This window comes from Corvus kubaryi, unplaced genomic scaffold, assembly GCF_017639235.1.
Source record: "Corvus kubaryi isolate FWS band 111438036 unplaced genomic scaffold, C.kubaryi_AGA036_p1.0 37353, whole genome shotgun sequence".
NCBI lineage: Eukaryota > Metazoa > Chordata > Aves > Passeriformes > Corvidae > Corvus > Corvus kubaryi.
Genome location: NW_024581115.1, coordinates 229182 through 248630, shown reverse-complemented (window position 1 = coordinate 248630; position 19449 = coordinate 229182). Strand labels below are relative to the sequence as shown.

Below are 19449 nucleotides of genomic sequence, written 5' to 3'. Positions count from 1 at the left end.
GAAACCTTAGTTTTCCAATTTTAGTTTAAAAAATGCAACAAATTTACAGATAAAAGGTTCTTGAGCTCAGTGTTGTTTGAGTCAGTGCGGTGCCCATTAACTGAAGCCATTTTGTGGTGTTACAGTTGTAAATGAAACTCAGAAATACGAATATTCATTCAATTAAAATGGCACTACAGGAAACATCACCAACTTTTCCTAATTGCTTTCTCAGCTCTTACCCATCCATATACTTTCAAACTGCACTTTTAGTAAAATAACTGGTTTTGATTTCTGCTTGATTGTATAAGTTGGAGTCCAGAATCAAGCTGGTCACTATTCCTATCCTACACGTATTTGGAGGGGGCTTTTTCCTTTTTGCACTGTGGTCAACGTGATTTTTAAAAAATTACTTTAAAGGAAGTAGTAAGAGGAAGTAGTGCCTTATCTGTTCTTAATTTTAGGCAACAGTTTGGCCCTCTATCATCTAAGAATATATAGGATCATGTTCTTATTTGAGTACTACAAATTTTACCACGGTACCTATTTCAAAGAAATGTCGTTTTCATCTCTAAAACAGATTTCCACCCAGGGCTACACAGAATCTTGAGACCATCCCAGCAGTCAGTTTCAACTAAGTTCTCAACATCCATCCCACTGACTGGGAGCAGTGGACGACATGACTAGTTATACATTAAATACGGGACATGTGAAAATTAAACACCTCACCCCTTTAACTGGGGTTAATGAGTATCATCAAGGAAAGGCAAATGTAAAGGAAACACACCTGGAACTCCTGTTCCAGTTTCCTTGCTATCCAGTCTGTTACATGAACCAGAGTCACTTCTCTCTCACCAAGTTTTGGCCGCGCTTTTAACTCCAGGTAGGGAGGCCTTTGGAAGCCGTACCTTGGGAGAGAACACAGAGCAGGATTTATTACAGACACCCCAGCAAATCAAGTACTTAAACCTGTAACAATTTTCTCTTAATAATAGTTCTGACCTCAGTTACAACTAATTTGTATTGCACCTTGCCCAGAACCCACTTGAGCCAGGCTTTACCTTTTTTCTTAGCTGCAACCCCTCGGGTAGCACACCTGAAACATTGCCCAGCTCTGCTCTGAGCTCCTCTTACCATATTCTGTCAGTGGGTGGAGGTGGAATGTTAATCACTAGTGTTCCTCTGCACTCCTGTACTTCAACTGTTAGCAGCAATGGAGTATTGGAGACCTCTTCAATTTTCTTCTTAATAAACTCAGTCTCTGTTGCTTTCTGAAAGTATTTTGACTTCGTAATTTTATCCACAATTCTCATGATTTTACTTGTCCGATGTCCTCCAACATACCTTTACATAGAGAATAGAAAAAGGATATCAAGATAACTTTCTTAAACCTATTTGCTAAGACAGACATGGATTTTCTATTCAATCATTGAAGCTTTTGATACAAAAATTCTGAACAGATACTTGGCCAAGCAGTACATCCCAGAGCCTGCACCCAGCAGCTGTAGTCTGGCAGCTACAAGTGTCTGGCAGAAACTCTGTTCAGTCTGAACACTCCTTCCCAGATGGCACTGGAAACGCAGCATTTTTTAAAACTGCAAATACACTTATATCATTTATGCCAGCAAGCTGGCATGAGAAGTAACTACTTGTCTACTACCATTCCAAAAAAATTGTCGAGACACTGATGCACTAAGACTTGCACGAATCATCAGCATAGAAGGCCCAACCATTGTGTCTAATTATTTAACTGTGTGCGCTGAACAAAAAGTTTTTAATTTTAACCTTAAAATTTTAACCTTAAAAACCGTAGCATTTTCGAGTATAAGGATGCTGAAAAAGAGGAGGAAAACGGTTTTGGCAGTGGGTGGAATGATATTCCAAAAATGGTTAACTATGACTGCAAAAAGTGGGCTTTTCCTGGCAATTGTCAGACAGCATTCCTGGCTTTTGAAACAGATGCTTTAAGGACTGAATGTTTTTTCTCACCCCTATCTCATGTTGGAAATATACACTCCAAAAATAGCACATTTGGTATTTTCCACACACTATATCATGTCTAATTGTGGCTCTTGTGTTATGTAGCAGAGATAATCTTCCTAAGGAAATGACATTTTCCTATCCAGGGAAAAAATATTATCATTCTTACACAGACTTACAGAGTTTTGTCCTTAGCATGACACAGGAGAAAAAAATGTTCAGCTGATATAAAAAGGGTAAATAAATTTCAATTATGGGATGTTATACTAGCTGTATCTTTACCCAGAGAAAGAAGTTACTCTCTCATCAGATTTTATAGTGGTAGTAATGCAGATTTTTAATAATAAGATGTAAGAAAATGTTTTCAGTATTTTACATTAAGATTCTTCGTGTTCTCTCTTTGTCCTCTTGATAAAGAATTCTGTACATGATCTATGAATTTGCAGAAGATATGAAATGCATCAACTGCAGTAATTCAAACAACTCTTCACACAATTTTCAAAAGCGTTTAGGAGTAAAACGCTAAAATTCCCTGGAACATTTTGAATAAGTCATGAGTCTTCTGGTACATTCACTGTAAAAATCACTTAGATATGTTCAGACATAGAAAACATTGTGATTGTCTCAGACATTCTGGGCTGACTACAGTTTTCTCATTGCATGGTACAATTGCAATCAGATGCAGAAAGCAAAAAATCAGAACAGCAACCGAAACAAGGAATGATGTGACATCGCTGATGTTGGGAAATTTTCTTTGAAATCTGTCCACAGCATCAGAGGGCAGTATTGCACAGCGCAGACACATGAAGTCCTCAAGGAGAAAAAAAAAACCTAACACAAAACTGAGCAAGAAAAATAGGCTTGAGTAACAGTTGTTTTCTTAAAGAAAAGAAAATGGAACACTGGAAATAAAGGATCGGCAGGATCAGTGCAGGGATAATACTGCATAGAGAGGGTTTCAAGTTTTCACACAAAATCCTGTTCTTGGCTCTGCTACCAGGCAGGACATGCTGGTGAAAGTCCCCAGAACTTCTCTGGCCTCCCAGCAATCCAGTAGTGAAGGGACTGGAAGGTGCCCAGTGGAGCTTGGAGCAGTCCCTGCAGGGCTGGGGTGAACAGGGCTCCACTGCTGCCCTCTGCCCTGGAAATGGGCAACTGGGGTTGCTTCATTGCTTGGATATACTCACACTCTGCCATCCTGGGGGACAAAGTGCATCACAGGACTGGCACCAGATATCAGGTGTGGGAGGAGGGAAGGATTAACAAACATCTCACCCTTCTCCTCCTGGGGTCACCTGCTTCTCTCCTGCCAGCTCAGGAGCATCATCTTCCTCTGAAGACCCAGCGCTGGAGGATTCCTCATCGCTGTCTGCAAGACAATATGCCCTTGGCCTGAAACTGAAACAATGCAATTTTCCAGGTCAAATGTAATATCCTTAAATAGCTATTCATACTGTACAGCTTTGGCTAACATTACAGGTCTCTGAACTGTCCCCTCCCCTCTTCTATAAATGCTATCTAAAAGAACAAAATCAAACCCACTCTCAAGTCAGTCTGTCAGAATCAGCTTTCAAAACAGAAAATCTGTTTTCCCCAGTGGAACATAATCCTTCATGAAAGAGGCTGGCATGGGGGTGGCTATTCTACAAATTCAAATCAAACGTGGAGATTATTCAAAATACATTTGGAAGCATCTCTGTTGCTGCTCGTGGTTTTCCATTATTTGAGCAGAATTAGGGTTGGACAAGTCATTTTGTTTGAATGCCATGGGGAAAAAAGTAAAGTAATAAGTGCTGCCCTTTGGGTACAAAATACCACACAGTAGTAACTAATTCCTAGACTTAAACTGTGGAAGAATTTATGTACACAATCACAAGAAAAATTTCAAATCTTTTAAACAGATTTAAATCAGAGAAGGATACAGTGGATACACTTTAGTATTAACAGATCTCACTGAATGCAAGAGCTTGAAGGAGTTACACAACACGGGCTTCACAAGCACATGGCTTTCACCCTAGGGACTATACCCAGGACTGTAATACTCTACAGCACGTTCAGAATACAGTTTATAGCTGTGTCTTCTTTCTTTTTGTGTGCATGTGTGTTCTTGGAAATGTTTTTGAAGCATTAATAGCCTCACGCAGGGCATGGACTGAGGCCACTGCCTGTTATTCTGTACACAGAACAAACTGGTAGTTGCTGCATGAAGTCCTGATGTAAAGGGACAGGTCAGGTGCAACTCCTTCCCAACTGGAGCAGTGATCCCAGGTCCTGTCTACACTGAAGAACTTCCTACCCAGGCTACGGGATTAGAATCACAAACCTCTTCCTATCCAGAGCACCATTTTGTATGTGCAGAGGAGTGAAGGAGCAAAGCAAACTGAGCCACCTCCTTGAGGATGTGGGGGTGGCGGGTGGTGCCTGTCACTGGCCCAAATAGCAACACTGGAGCTGTTTCTCACAGAAATTCAGTTTTAGGTCAGATTCAAACTACACGTTTTGTACCAGGGTGTGACCTCACTTCTCTTTTCTGTGCACGCTGTAGCACCCAACTCAAAGCATGCCCAGGGCATTCTCAGGGCTTTCAAAGGTGTCACCTTCTTATAAGGAAGTTTTTTATTTCCTGGTTATAGGGGTCCTCTGAAGTGCCTCACAAGCACCAAGTGGGTCAGGCCACAGGATTTCCTCGCATTAAACAAAGCAACAATAAATAAGCTTGAGTGAGATTTCAGGGGAGCTCTGTATACAATGGACCATTTATATGGCACAAACATTGGCAGAAAAAAAAAAATCACTTTGGAGCTACTGTATTGTTCCTGTAAAGATTGCACAATATTTTATGAATTGCCATTTGTCAGTTTGTTTTTATGTGGTTCAACACAGCCAAAAGGACTGATGGGGTAAGAAGCCGCAATAACTTTGAGTTAACCTGCCTGCTTTTGCCTCATCTCCTGTTTAGCAGAATCTGTAATGTATTAATTTTATAAAATTGGCAATTAAACAGTTTCCCACCCTTTCTGAGAGCAGCATCTTCCTGAGAGGGCATGCAAGACAGCATTACCAGACTGTGTCTCAGCACACTTCACTTCTATTTCAAACAGCAAGTGCAACAGTGACCCATTTGTCTCGCTTTACACTGACAACAGCCACAGACAGTTAAACCCCAGAGCTGTTTCCCCCCGCCTCCTCTCTCTGGATGAGTAAGTGCCTTTCTCACACCACTTTGTGGTTACTGCATCTCAAGAGATGGTTTGTTCTGAGCTCTTAAGGGCCAGAAATGAGCTCAGCAATCAACACACATCACTTACTGACAACATGACCATGGATGCAAACACATGCAGAGTAATTTGATTTGTCACAGCAATTGTCAACTGATAATTTAAAAAGCCAGTAGAATTAAAATTAACTAACGCATTGGAATGCATAGATGAGAATCAAACTGTTCTATACTCTTCAGTCCTCAATTTATTTAATATCCATTTTGTTTAAGGAAAAAAACCAAACAAACAAGTAACCAAAAAACCCTCACCCAAACTAGAATACATTAGACCGCTCTTTATGTAAAGCTGGTACCTGGTCCTGAGCTTTGAAACATCCCAGGCCCTGTGCAGGGAGCAATGCAGTTAATGCTGATACCTTCAAGTAATCGGTTGCTTGGCTACAGGCAGTTAAATCTGCCTTGCTGGGGGGCCTATTGCTCAGCCAGCAGCAACCTGATTTTTAAATATGAAACCAGTGTGTTCACTAATTATTTCTGAGGCTGTTCCTGCACTGAACAGATATGAAAATACACAAAGAAAATCCTGAAGGGGTGGGGAAGAAAAGCAAGAATTTGATTTGTATAGACATTTCCTCCTCTATCCCCCATTTTTTGGGCAGGCAGGATTAAAGGGATTTTGAAAAATTCACACCTACCAGTTATACTGATGTAAATTGAGAAGTATTTATTTCAAGCAGTGACAACAAGAATCTAGGTTGATTTTAAATCCTCTGAATTTTGACCAGTGTATGAGATCATTCAGCCATTAGTTTTTTTCACATTTATTTTCTTGTCATGACTGCACTGAAATATAGTGCTGCTGTAAGTATCACTTCAAGATATCTCAGAATAAATGGTCAGAGCTACGACATGAGTATACAAAGCATCTAGTATCTTAATTGTGAAAGACCACACCATTTTGTTCATAGCTAAACAAATGGCCAGATTTAGAGACTATTTTCTTGATTTGTAGGCAGTGGTTGTCTATTAAATCAGAGACCACCTACTGTTCAGGGACTGCAGATTTCTTAAGTACAAAGAGAATACAGCACCAGAAAAATGGACACTCCACAGCTGGGAGTGGATCCATCCAGGGATGGGTATTTGAGAGGTGCCACTCACTAGATTAACACAAGTGGACAGATGGGTGACATTGAAACATCGCAAAAATGAGAGGGAAAGCACAAATACAAAGGAGGTAAGTCACTGTATGGTGTTTTCTAATTAGTTCATCTACATAAGGCATTTCACTTAGACATAGCAGGCAAACAGAAGATGGCTATGAGGAAAAATAAAGACTAAAGCAGGAAAGCGATTACTCCCACAATGCAAAAAAGCTATTGAAAAAGTCTTTACATAACAGTTAGAGTCTATTTACCTCCCATATTGTATACTACTTCATGTTTTCCAGTTGTAGCTGTACCATGCAGCAGTAGCCTGTTACATGTGTCTATTTCTGCATGTATGTATTTCCAGTATCTGAGTTTTATCTGGCTAAACCCCAAATCATGCATAAGACAAAACTAAATTTTAGTCACAGGACATTTTAAAATCCTACTGAAATATATATAAAAGATAATTGTACCACAGAAGCCTTTTATTAAGATGATTCTCAATAGTGCAACCAAACAATAAAGTTGCACGGAAAAGCCATGTTCCACACCCACTTGTATGAAACATCCCCAAAACTCCCTTCAATCTACTGCAGAGCCAGAGCTGCAAATGTACAAGGAAAATCCCAGCTTTTCACAATGAAAGCACCACTGCCGTCCCTTACCCTTCCTTGCCAATCTCGCCAACCTTAAGTGCTTCACCAAGAGGCTCTTTACCAAGTTTGGTCAAGTTCATCTTGGTCTCTAGGGTCATTAGAAAAGATCCATTGTAGTACATTTCCAAATCAATCCATAGTCCTAGAATAAACAACAGAAAATATGCCACTTTAAGAGCAATCACAAAACAAGCTTTCTGATCACATTAAGCTCATGGAACAAAGCCAGATACAAATCCAAGACACACTGAAAGAGAGCGGTGAGTACAGCTAATGGTCTAAAAAAAAATTACGGTGATTTACACACACCTAAACTGCTTAAGAGATCTGAAATGAGATAAAGGAAATAGAATACCATCCGGGATTCACTTCGAAACTATTTACAGCATTGCTCCAAGCCAACCTGTAATGGGGACACTCCTCTACATCACTGATGCTGTCCAAGTGAAGCACAACTTAAAATCCCAGAGCAATATTGCTTCTCTCACAGCACAGCCTGCAGCCTCTTGTTTTGCCAGTGGTATACTGAAGAACTGTGACAAGGTTCCCTCAGTAACTGAGCTACAGGCATTCTTTTATGATTCACAGTAAACAGGGTCATTACTTAGACAATTCTAGACATGCAATATTAAGTTAAATCCTATTGTCTGTGCCAACTATTTGCTTTTTGCAGTCTCCAAAAGAATTGCCTTGGGAATACTTTAAGATTAGCTCGTGCCTTTTAAGTGACACCCTGCACCAAAGCTGTAGGTATTTGTGATCCAGAGATTGGAACACAGATGCCACTAAACAGAGATTATGTATCTTCCTTTTCCAGATACTGCAGCTGCACAAAACATTCCCTCACCAGTACCCGGCACATCAACTACTGACCCATTCCACTTTTATTTACTTATTTGGAAGCAATTAATGGTGAATAAAACTGAAACCAGGACAAATAGTAACTACTCTTTGTGTTTTATTGATCTGGAAAAGTCACACTTTATCAGTTAAAGAACTACTGTTTTCTTTTCTGCAAAAACATATCCATATCATAATCCCACCCATTTGTGATAACAGAAATACAGGCAGCTCCCGAAGACCTAGTCACTGACACCCTGTGAGGTTACATGCTGGAAGCAGGATGAAGGCAAGCTGGTGCTTTACTAACCCAAATAACTCTTTTCCATCACAGTTTTTCTAACACTATTCTAAAAACAAAACACGAACTCAAACACAAGCTTATAAAGATTTCTCCTCTTTACAGTAGATCAGTAAGATCATAAAAAACAAGACAACAGCTACACAGACTTTTTGGATAATCAGTGAGCCAGCAGGATTCAATCATCAATGTTATTTTAACAGTAGATCAAATTAAGCAAAGGATGCCATTACTGAGAGGGAAAATTCCTTCTGACCAGAAAATGTTCATATGCTTTTTCCAGGGGGGAAAAGGGACGGAGAGGAGTGAAGAACTGGGCAGATGGTATAATTTATTCCATCTTCTGGTTGCCTAGCCTTGACAGAATTACAGTAAAAGCTATAGCATATGCTGTCACCCAAGCAGGACTGTATTACCAGAAACAAGATCTTTTTCTAACATTGTCTGTTAACAAATTTAGTTATTTTGAGAAGGCATATAGTAAAAAAAGTATTTTCCTTGTAACCAAGCACTGGTAAAAAAGAGTAAGAATGAAACAAAGCACATCACAACTAGTAACGGCAATAAAGCCTCAAAAAGGCTACCTCAAACACTTATTTAAAAAAACCCGAAACTTAAAAGTGTTCATTCTGGATACTGCCCTGAAACTTTAGGGGTTTTTTTCCCCATATTCCCCAATAAACCAAGTCGTTTATCCATAGATCAACCTACCAAGAAATACATTTATTGTTATTTATTGAAAACAAGCATTTCCAATTATCATCCCCTTGTTTATACCCTTTTAATATAATAAGAGAACCAGTTCTTCCAGTAATTATTCACTGCAAACTCTATTCACTCTTAAAAACTCTAAAGAGTTCACATGTCATTCAACAGTATGGAAGAAGTCAAAATGATTAGAAATCCTACCATAAATGTTTGCTTGTCACAGTTTAACTGAACAAGAAACTGAAGGAACTAATTGATCTCACTGCTGTTTCAGTAATTACTTGAAGCCAAGTGTTCAGTCTCCTAAATCCCATCTCATGACTTACAACTACAGTCTTTGGTTACAAAAGTTACAAGAACAGAGATAGAATTCAAAAAATGTTTAAATCAAGGCAAAGGGAAACACACTGAAAAGAACCCTGAAAGGAAAGCCTGATTAAAAAGAAACCATGAAATCACTTAACAAGAAACACACATGTAAAGATTTTTTAAAGTTTTCCTTTGTTCCCTAACTCAAAATAAAACTTCTACCAGTGGTGCAGCCACTCTACTGAGAACACTGGAGGACTTCTTAAGTACTGTGAAGAACCTGCTGTCCCACACAGGAAGCATAAGGCAAGAAGCAGCAATATGTTTTAGTTCCCCAAATACTGACTGCACTCCACCTATTCCATCTATTCAATTATTATTTCTCTGAAAAAGACAGATTTTGTTCCTCATGACAACAAAACAGTTCTCCCTTTCCAAACATGCTTTGTTTATAAAGCTCAGTGGAAAATATTCTTTGGAAAAGTTGAGAGCAAAGTACCCAGTGTTTTATAGATAAGGCTTTTCCCCAAAGAGTTGCAAGTCTCAAGCAGATAAAGGCAAACAATAGCATTTGGATACAACAGGCAGCATTAACTAATGTACATCCAAGAAGATTTTAATAATTCCCCAAAGTCTGTTTCATTCAGTTTTATGAGGGAAAGGTTAGCACTTACTATCCTCATGCTTTTAGTCAGTGATTTGCGTGGCACGAAGTTTTTAGTATTAAAGTCTGCATCTCCGTTGCATGCAAATTTTAGTTTAGTTCAGTAATTATTTCCTATGGAAAGACACAATCACAATTCCATATATACAGAATTACATTTACACCAAGCCTGAGATAAAGACCCCTGAGTATCTCAGAAAAAGCTCTTATTAAATGTACCTAAAACATCCACAAGATAAACAGATCAAAATTCTGTTCTCCACAGATACAAAGGCAAAACCAGAAGGCTTTTTGTATTTTACCTCTGTGATCAATAGAAGGTTTGAAGGCTTGAAGGATCTTGGGCACTGCTATCCCCATGTCAAGCTCAGTCAGAGTCAGCTCATTCATGAAGTAGGGCAGCTAAAAGGACAGAATATAAGAAGTCAAATACATGTCATGGAACTAAATACCAGTTTCCTGAGAGAAGAAAGGTCATTAAACTTAAGGTCATTAAGACTGAGCTGAAGTGCCACCAGTGAAAGAACACGAACATAATTACACAAATTTCTTACTATTCTAGAATTTCACCGTTTCCAGTTTAAAAACTTTTTAGGGAGAGATTGGGCATCTGTATTGAAGTTAAGATGCTGACCTTAAACTTCCAGCATGCTTTTTAGTCAAAGTATGTAAAAAAACTCAAGAATTAAGTGTAAATCCTATTTCACTGTGAATAAAAATCAAAGACTTCTTTGAATTTTAACTTCAGTCACATATTTTATCATTGGTTTTATCAACGTCTCAGCTTATCTTTGGCAAATTCTTTCACAGAACATTACATTTTAAATCTGTGTAATTGTTTTAGTAAAATAGAGGCACAGAATCATGATGATTTGGGTATCTATTCACTTAAATATTTCTAATTGATAGAAAATATATCTCCTGTGAACAGACACTGCTTTAACGCATCAAAAATACATCCACAGTCCCCATTCCCAGTCTTTCCACTTAAAATGTTTCCAATGAGATGTCTGGGTACTCTGCTGTCACAACTGTGGAAGCAGACAGGGCAGAATTAGGCTACTGGTTATTTCCCAGAGCAAAGGCACCACTGTCTCACAGCTGGTGCTGGCAGCTAAATTTCTGAGCTTTTGTCAGCAAAACAACAACTTCCTTTGCCTTTAGGTTTGGTCAGCAAGGCAACAACTTCCTTTGCCTTTAGGAACAGGTGAACTCCTCCCCAAACACTAGGAGCTGAAGGCCTGTGATGAACTGCTGTTCAGAAGGGTTACAGGAAGGCAAGGGGAAGATGGAGAAGTCACTCAAAAGCATCACTCCTCCCCTCACCCTTGAGGTGGTGCAGCTAATGGAAGCTGTGTCCTGTCACCCCACAGAGTTTTTCCTGTAACTATTGCTCCCACTTCTCCTGAAAGTAGTTTATGTCTGAAGTTAACAGGAACACATTACAGTTCTGGTTCCCTGACGTCCTCCACCTTAAAAGCAATCCACTATTTCCCAAAGCAGATTTCCTCATTTATATGCAGTTCTATTTATCCCTAATGTAAGTACAGTAATACTTCTAATTTTTACATAAAAATTTGACAGATACGATTAGCTAATCCAGCTGTAGTTCATTTTAAACAGAAGCAGCAAAGTTAACATGCTGAGATCCATCAGAAACTGAACTGGAATTCTGTAGCACATTTATTGTCTTTTACATATAAGTGTGAAATAAGTCTTCCTTGTACCATTTTAAAACTCAAAGATCATGTGTTTCATTTCCTTTACAAGGAGTGTATAATGCAAGTCTCCAGATCAGATACCTTTATTTTGCTAAGTTTCATTTGGATCTTCTTTGACACTAGATCAGACCAATACTTCTCTCCTAAAAAATCCCAAAATATTCTTCCGAGCAGAGCATTCACCCAGACCTCCTGTTCTTCTTCTTCAGCTTCCACGTTGGCATCTGTCAACTGAAAACATAAAGCAGGTTATACAGCCCTATAAATTTTATAAAATAAGGACAGAAAAGGCCTGATTTACATGTAAAGTTCAGTGTTAAGAGCCTGGGTCAGCTTAGAACACCAAATGCTCAGCACAGGGAGCAGCTTTACAAATGCATCAGCTGGGCTGCTACGAGCCTGTCATCATCCTGATGTGCAGCAGAGGGAATGAGACCACACAGATATAGACTGACCTCTGGCAATGAAATGAGAAACTTGTATGTAACTTAACCTCTGGCAGAAAAAGCAGATAAAACCCAGAGTGGGCAGACTTAGAAATGTGTTTGCAGTAAAAGATACTCTCTTCCCAGTCAGATCTGGAAGAACAGGTTCTCTACTCTACTGTTTACTTCATCAAAAAATTGGAAAGCAAGACCCGATCTTACATCCTTAAATATAGTTTGTAAACGCCACAAATAGATGATAAACACAGTACATGAAAACACACTCCTCCTTCCAATGTTTGTATACAGTATTCAGGAAACTATATTGTTCCCTCTGCTGCATTAAAGGTTTTGTTTACAGTCCAAGAGAATTGTCTTGGTTTCCTTGAGAACCATCTTGAAACACCTGGAAATATTATACATTCAGATGCTGCATCACTGACTACACACACAAAAGCCATGGCAGCTGAAATAATTTTGGGTGTGTACACACACTACCATGAAAAAACAGGAAGTTTTCATGAAGGAAACACAACACATGAAGTGCCCGCAATGACAGAAGAATTTACCACCCGTCATTACTCCAAGCAGAACTCCTGAAGCCAGCAGAAAGGCAGTACTTTCTAAGACAGGCAGGTAGATGCTACAGTTCTGAACATCATCTCTTGGCAGCAACTGCTTATAAGGGCTGCAGCCTGGCTCTGCCAGGACGGCTGGGTGAGGAGCCACTGCTCTGATGCAGGTTCCCTGCCAGCAGTGCTCATCTATTTATAGAGTGACTTCTGACACGTGCCAGATTCAGCAGCAAATTCATCACAGCTTCAGGAGTTGTTGGGGGTTAGAATATGTCTTCCTGGGAGAACACAAGATGTGTTTATTCATATGCTACACCACCATGGCCTCCTACTCACTTTTCTGGGCAATGTGTGAAAGTCTGGAAACAAAGATGCAAGATATGAATTATAGCTTTTAAACAAACAGTGGTCATGCTTAACATTAAAGATCTGTTTATTAAGAGTGCTGTACTTAGTATTAAGGTTCTGCTTACTGAGAGTGACTCAAATGCAGTACAGAAGGCCAAAGGATTAGTAAGAGCTACAGACCTTGTTCACCATTCCTTTGGAGCACAAGTATTACCTTTTTCACAGCTGTAGGGCTGCTGTCTGCACTGAGGACTGGACTACCTGAAGGGCTTTTCTTTTCTTGTGGAACACATTTTGCCATATAAATATTGTAGTCCAGAAGCATTTTCTGCCTCACATTGCCAGCCAGGTCCTTGTGCTTTGGCTGGGATGTGATTTCTTCTGCACTTCCCTTGCTGCTGCTCCGGCTGTGTGTGAGAACTCCAGACTGACTATCACTTCTACTGTGTGCTGGCAGCACCCCTAAATTCAAAGGAATAGTACCTGTTCAACAGAGAATAAATCTGACCGCCAAATACCACAGTGTATCATCAAACTTTAAAGGAACACATTTATTCCGCAGCTATTTCTCCTGAAAAAAGACCAGCATGGTGCTTTCTTATTTTAAAGGCTAAAAGTAAATTCCACTGCTGCGTGTTTAGGTGGTCCTAAACCCAAATTACCCAATATTTGCTATGATTCAGCAGGATGTGGGACTGGAGGTGTCAGCTGATCAATAGCATATTTAAATATGGACACTCACATATGTATAACACATGGCAGAATTCCCAATAGCCCTGCTGGGGAATGCTTAAAATAAAAGTCAGGTGATTGAAATGCACCTATGACTACAGGGTTTTTTTCCTAATTATAGGCTGTTACAATTAAAAGGACTGTCAAAAGCATGTAACTATTAGAATTTTAATTAGCTATTAATTTTGTATTTGCATTTCAAGAAGTTATGTGCCAGAAACAATAATGTTAACTAATTTTTAAAAAGCTTCTCAGAGAATAAAGACAGAAAAGTATGAGTCATTCAAGTTTAAAATTGTATCAGAGGATGGGTTTAAATTAATATTCCAAACAATTTATCAGTACTATAGACTAATATGTTTGTTGGTTCACATAGATATATATTTTCACATATATTAGTGCAGGACCTTTTATTTAAACAGATAAATGTGTTTTCTTGTGACACTAACCCATGAGAAAGCTCTATCCTTTACAGAAGACTACAGTGGAAGGAAGAATGGAGGAAGAAAAATGGGTAATAAGAGAACTGAGTCTAATACTGCAAATGTTGATATCAGTTCTAATGTACAGGAAAAAAAAGACACTGAACAATTCATCCTTACAAATACAACAGGAGTTATTACAGTAATTGAAAAATAGTGTATTCATATAAAATAGTCTAAAAATAGTAATAGTTGAAAGCATAGAGCCAAGAGGGGAAAAGGTAGGGGGAAGGTGGAAATGAGAGGCCAAGATAAGGAGAAGAGTATCTTTGGTATTATTTTTTGCTTGTAAAGATCACTGTGGCACACCAAAACATAACTTTGGTTTGTTTCTTTTAACAGACTTCTACAAAAATACAAAATCTGAGTACCTGGCTTGCTCCCACACAAACTGGGTGGCTTCTTTGCTTCAGACTTGAGCTTTGATGCAAGAAGGAACCTTCTGAACCACTCCTCCTTCTCCCTACCTGTCCTTCCAAAGAGATAAAGCACTTGATCCTTTTGGCAAGTGTATTTCGCTCCATCCTGAGGTTTCTTGGATTCCTCGTTGTTCAAGTCCACTTTTTCAGCAGGTAACTTTTCCTCTGCAGTCTCCTTCTCAATCTGGGCCTTAGCCATGAAGTCATCCTGTTTGGCAAGTTCAATGCAAATAGGGTATTTCTTATTCCAAATTCGTTTCCGTGCCAGGCTCTTGGGAACCAGGGAAATCTGAAGTATAAATGGAAGGGTTAAATGAATTTATTTTTCACTTGTATCCTCTATGTTTCTATACTCAAGTAAAGAACACAGGAATGCAAGAGATAAAGATCCCACACTGGATCTGCCAGTTTAACTAACTCAAAATTGCTGGTGGATGTCCAACACACTGCTAAGTTTCACTATCACTAAGTCTTTGGTGAGCCAAGCCTTGCAATTAAAACAAAGGCCATTTAAGCAGCTCATACCATGTGGATAAGAAACTCTGTTGTCATTTAAATGATCTTATTCTCATGGATTTGCAGAAAAGATAGAAAATCCAGTAACTTTATTTCTGGGGCCAGGGGGAGATAAATAGATAACAAGATAAAATAATTGGAGTCCAAACTGAGTTTTGAACACAACTTTTCATGCCCACCTCATGAAATTGAGGGTTTGAAGTTGGTGACAGCCACATCAAATACGTAAGAGTCAAGCCATAAGACTGATTTGCAGATAATTATATTCTAAACTCAGTATACTTATATAGAATTAAAACAATGAAAGTGATGAGAAGAGTAGATTAAAAAAAAAAAAAAAAAAAAAAAAAAAAGAGTTAAAAATTCTTAGGTGGGGTCTAAATCAGTAATGTTCTCCAAAAACTGTGGGCAAATACCTGAAGAACAGGCATCATTTGTTTATTACAGTCAGGGCATTTGGCATTTCTGTAATCAGTTGGGGCTGGGTGGGGGGAAGTACTGGAAATTTTTCTAAGATACCATGGGGAACCACCATCAGTGAAGTGCTCCCCCAGTATGTGACAGCTTTGCTTGTCTTCATGATGGGAAAACAAATCTGCAAAAGACAGGAATCTAAGTTTTTGCTTTATCTTTTTCACTGTCTTCCTTCAACGGAAGGCAGAGTTGACAGCACGCTCCTTTCCCATACAGACTCAGAGAAAAGGAGGGAGGTTTTCCTCACTACTGCCTTGGTCCCTTTCTTCCTCTCACTTACAGTCAAGTGAAGCATGGTTTCCTCCTACATCTGTACTGCCAAGGCCCTCGACTGATGCAGGACATTAAAAAAATCCATTCTCTTAATAATTAGGTATTGATGTTTTACTTAATACAATGCCAATGGAATCAACTTCACATGGCAACTCTTCACATACTTGAGGGAGGCAAACAACATGTAGGAATGCTGTCCCAGCATTATTGTTGATGCAGTCTTCCAACTGCAAAAATCCCGATCTCCTTCCCTAGACTGGGGGTACCCAGAACAGGTCATGTTCCAGACACTTCTCACTCTCCTCTTTCACATTCACTCTCCTCTTTGTACATTCCCCCTCTGAGTGAAATGCAAATGTTGCCTTGGGGTAGAGACAACCACTAAAGATGATGCATTTTGGTGTAACCTTCAGAACAGCTCTGCAGTCATCTCATGCATTGGGAATGAGTCTCAGAACTCCCATGAGTTAACTTCTGCTCTCAACTGCCAGAGGAAAATTATGCCTTTCCCTTATTGTGTAAATATGTACTTTCTTCCAAATCCTGCTCAATCTTCCTCCCCAGCGCAATCTTCCGCAAGTTAGTCACAACAACAGTTTTGTTTAAATAATGACAGAACGTGAAAATAGAGGAATGAAAAAAATAATTCAGAGTTAAAAAGAATTTGCAAAGTATTCTTTGTTAAAATCAGATGTAAGTAAGGCACTCACCTTGCTATCTGTGAGTTCATAAATTTTTTGACTGATGTAGGTGACTTCAGGCTTTGGCTCATTGTACACAGCTCTTCTAGAAATATTTTTATTGGGTTTTGAAAGTCGTAGGGTGCTTCCTTCGAGTCGCACATAGACGGAGTGAGTCAACGTAGCATGGTATGTTTCTGGATCATAATTATAAATTTCATTCATCCATCCCTAGAGAAGAAGACACTTGTTAACAGGCTTTTAAGCTACTGGGAAACCAAGTACAGCATGTACCTAAAAACTTTAAATTATTATCCAAGCTTCTGCCAAAGTTATTTCACTTACTGCACAAACAGAACGAGGCAATAAATGCCCTAAATGAGGTAGCACCAATCTAAGAGAGCATGAGATGAGGACGGGATCTCAAGCACACAGCCTGTTTTTTCTGACTCAGTCACCTTGTATATGTAGCACAGGGTGCTCTCACCTCATCCCCAGGAGCCACAGTGGGATCTGCAGATGCAGGATGCTGGGAAGAGCCACAGGGCAGGCGGGATGAGTGGCACAGCAGCTCCTCTGCTCCCAGCAAGCTTGGATACTTTAATCACCCAGAGCCCAGGCAGAGCAAACAGCCTGTCTGCTCACAGACAGCACTGACACTGTAATCACCACAATTAAGGACTCAGTGGAAGACCACAATGGAGTTTGCTTTCACGCACCATCACCGTTTGAGATCATTTAACATGTTGTGTAACTGCCCAGCTACAACACAGGAGTCATACACGTGGATTAAATTCAATTAATTTCTGTGCTGTGAAAGAAACAGAAACAAACCAGCCAGTCCCCACGTGAGCCGCAAGTCCTGCTGTAACAAGCCTCTAAGTGCTGACTCTGACCATGGGGGTGATGTTACTCCTCCAACATCTGATTACAGAAATGGAGGTGATAAATGGGGCAGAAGGCAGGCAGAACATTCATTCAAGGAGAAGTTTTCCTTCTCTTAACCTGCCATACAACATTCTTTGATCATTGTTTTTATCTGCACATCAGAACCTTAAATTCAGCATACTCAATATTCATCAACGTCAACAGAAAGTGAAAGGGAGCAGAAAGTAAAATGGCACTTCTACAAACTCCTGGGTGATTACAGTGGGGGAAAGTGGGGAGGGCTGAATGAGCACCCCAGTATTTCTCAAAACAAAAAGTTGTAACTACCTCATGCAAAACATCCCAAAAATTACTGCAAGATTTCAACTTACTAAAGAAGTTTCCACCCACACGGAGAGATGTAAAATTTACTTTTATGCTCATTTTCTTCAGTGCCACAATTTCCCACAGTAGACAGCATACACTTTCTTAGGTGCCCCAGTAACAGTGATATCTGTTTTGCTTACTCCAACATCTAGCTCCATTTTCACTACAAACCCTGAAAAACCTCAATAAATTAGCATTTCTTTTATGTTCAGGAAAGATTAAGTCATCCATCTTTGCTCAGCTCCAAAGCAGATTATGTCTTTTATTAATAGAAATGCCTATACCAGGACATACTCTTTGAAGAAGCTTTATGGTTGTTTTTTTTCTTACAGTGGGTTATAAATGACTCCCATATAGAAAATACAATGCATGAGGAAGTGTTTTCTATAAGCCATCAAACTCTGCACAGCAGGCCTGATGTAGGTTTGAACACATCCCGTCTCCTTCCTAGAAATGATTTAGCCAAGACATCTTTGAGCAGACAGCAACTAATTTTCAACCAGGAACTCCAGCTGGACTTACTGAAGCACAAGAACATCACGTGAGTTGCCCAAAGCCACTGTGTGCAGGAACTGGAATATCCATATGGCCCACAGATCTCTGGAGCAACTCCCACCTGCCCCCGATCAGATCTCCAAGCTATTTCTAGCTCAGACAAAGTCTGGAGCCTGCAGCCACGCAAACATACAGATGGGAATTTGCTGCCTCAGAAGTTTCTTGCCTTCTTCTGGAAGGCCGTTCAGCCAACACCGCACCAGCTGACACAGAGAGAAAGGGCTGACTGGAGAGTGGGTCATTATAGGAAGCTTAGTCACATGAGCCCTTCTAACTCTAATAAGCTTTCTATTTTCAGTAGAAAGGTTGGAAACTTATGGGTACACGTGGTACCCAGGAAGGAAGGTCAGACTGCACCTGACATTTTTTTTAACAGCCTGATTGAGATGGAACTGTGATGAAAACAAGGAGTGATTTACTCATCATACTCTTGACTTCCCTGTGCCAAATAATAAGTAAAAACCCCTCCTGCTTTTCTGACCCCTACCATGTGCCCAGGCTTTCCACTTCAAACAAATGGATTAGCTGTACAATCTGCCAAACACACAATTCTCACACCCTGTAGTGCCTCCCCTGCTCACCCATAACCCAACAGATGTGCAAACACAGCACAACCACCAGGTTATCAGCAACCAAAGAACCAAGTCTAGGTTTAAGTATTTGGGGTTTTATTTTCAGACAACAGCTGGGATGAAAGAGACAGCACATTACTACGAACCGTCCTTGCACATAAAATTTTAGTTTTCTAACTTCTAAGGATGAACTTTCTTCTTTGCACTGGATTTTCAAGTTATTTTGTTACAGAGAAACACTGTATGGCTGAGAGTAAAATGTTAATGCTTCACGAAATGACGATTCTTTATTAATGAATCTGAAAATCTGTGGCAGCTGTAGGAATTTTATTAACAGTGTTAAAGGAGGTAACAACACCACCTGCCTTCTCACTTCAGCGATCTTCAGTTGTATCACTTAGCTTAAACACTGAGAAGGTTATCCAAGAAGCCCCAAAAGTCATTCCAAAGTTCCTGCACTTTAAGAACAATTTCATCAGAAATACCTCCGCCTCTCTTTTTGCAAAAACAAATTGGAACAAAAGATTCACAGCCCATGGAAACAGTTTTGCAACGCACCCAAACGGAGAAGTTGTGTTACCATAACGCGCTAGCAACAGATAAATTTTCCCAAAC

The 19449-nt window shown here is 39.6% G+C and overlaps 1 protein-coding gene across 6 annotated transcripts in view; it reads right to left on the bottom strand.

Moving 5' to 3' along the window:
* The window catches only part of TEX2 (testis expressed 2), a 44961-nt gene that overhangs the window by 2044 nt on the left and 23468 nt on the right, over nucleotides 1–19449 (bottom strand). For 5 of the 6 annotated variants that reach the window (XM_042032267.1, XM_042032266.1, XM_042032265.1 and 2 more), the window contains 9 exons: nucleotides 16484–16684; nucleotides 14463–14799; nucleotides 13092–13360; nucleotides 11611–11760; nucleotides 10111–10210; nucleotides 6996–7128; nucleotides 3235–3357; nucleotides 1114–1323; nucleotides 767–887 (listed from right to left, as the gene is read on the bottom strand). In XM_042032267.1, the coding sequence (XP_041888201.1) occupies nucleotides 767–887; nucleotides 1114–1323; nucleotides 3235–3357; nucleotides 6996–7128; nucleotides 10111–10210; nucleotides 11611–11760; nucleotides 13092–13360; nucleotides 14463–14799; nucleotides 16484–16684 (1644 nt within the window). The remainder of the gene's footprint in view (nucleotides 1–766; nucleotides 888–1113; nucleotides 1324–3234; nucleotides 3358–6995; nucleotides 7129–10110; nucleotides 10211–11610; nucleotides 11761–13091; nucleotides 13361–14462; nucleotides 14800–16483; nucleotides 16685–19449) is intronic. The other variant, XM_042032264.1, reaches the window with a different exon arrangement.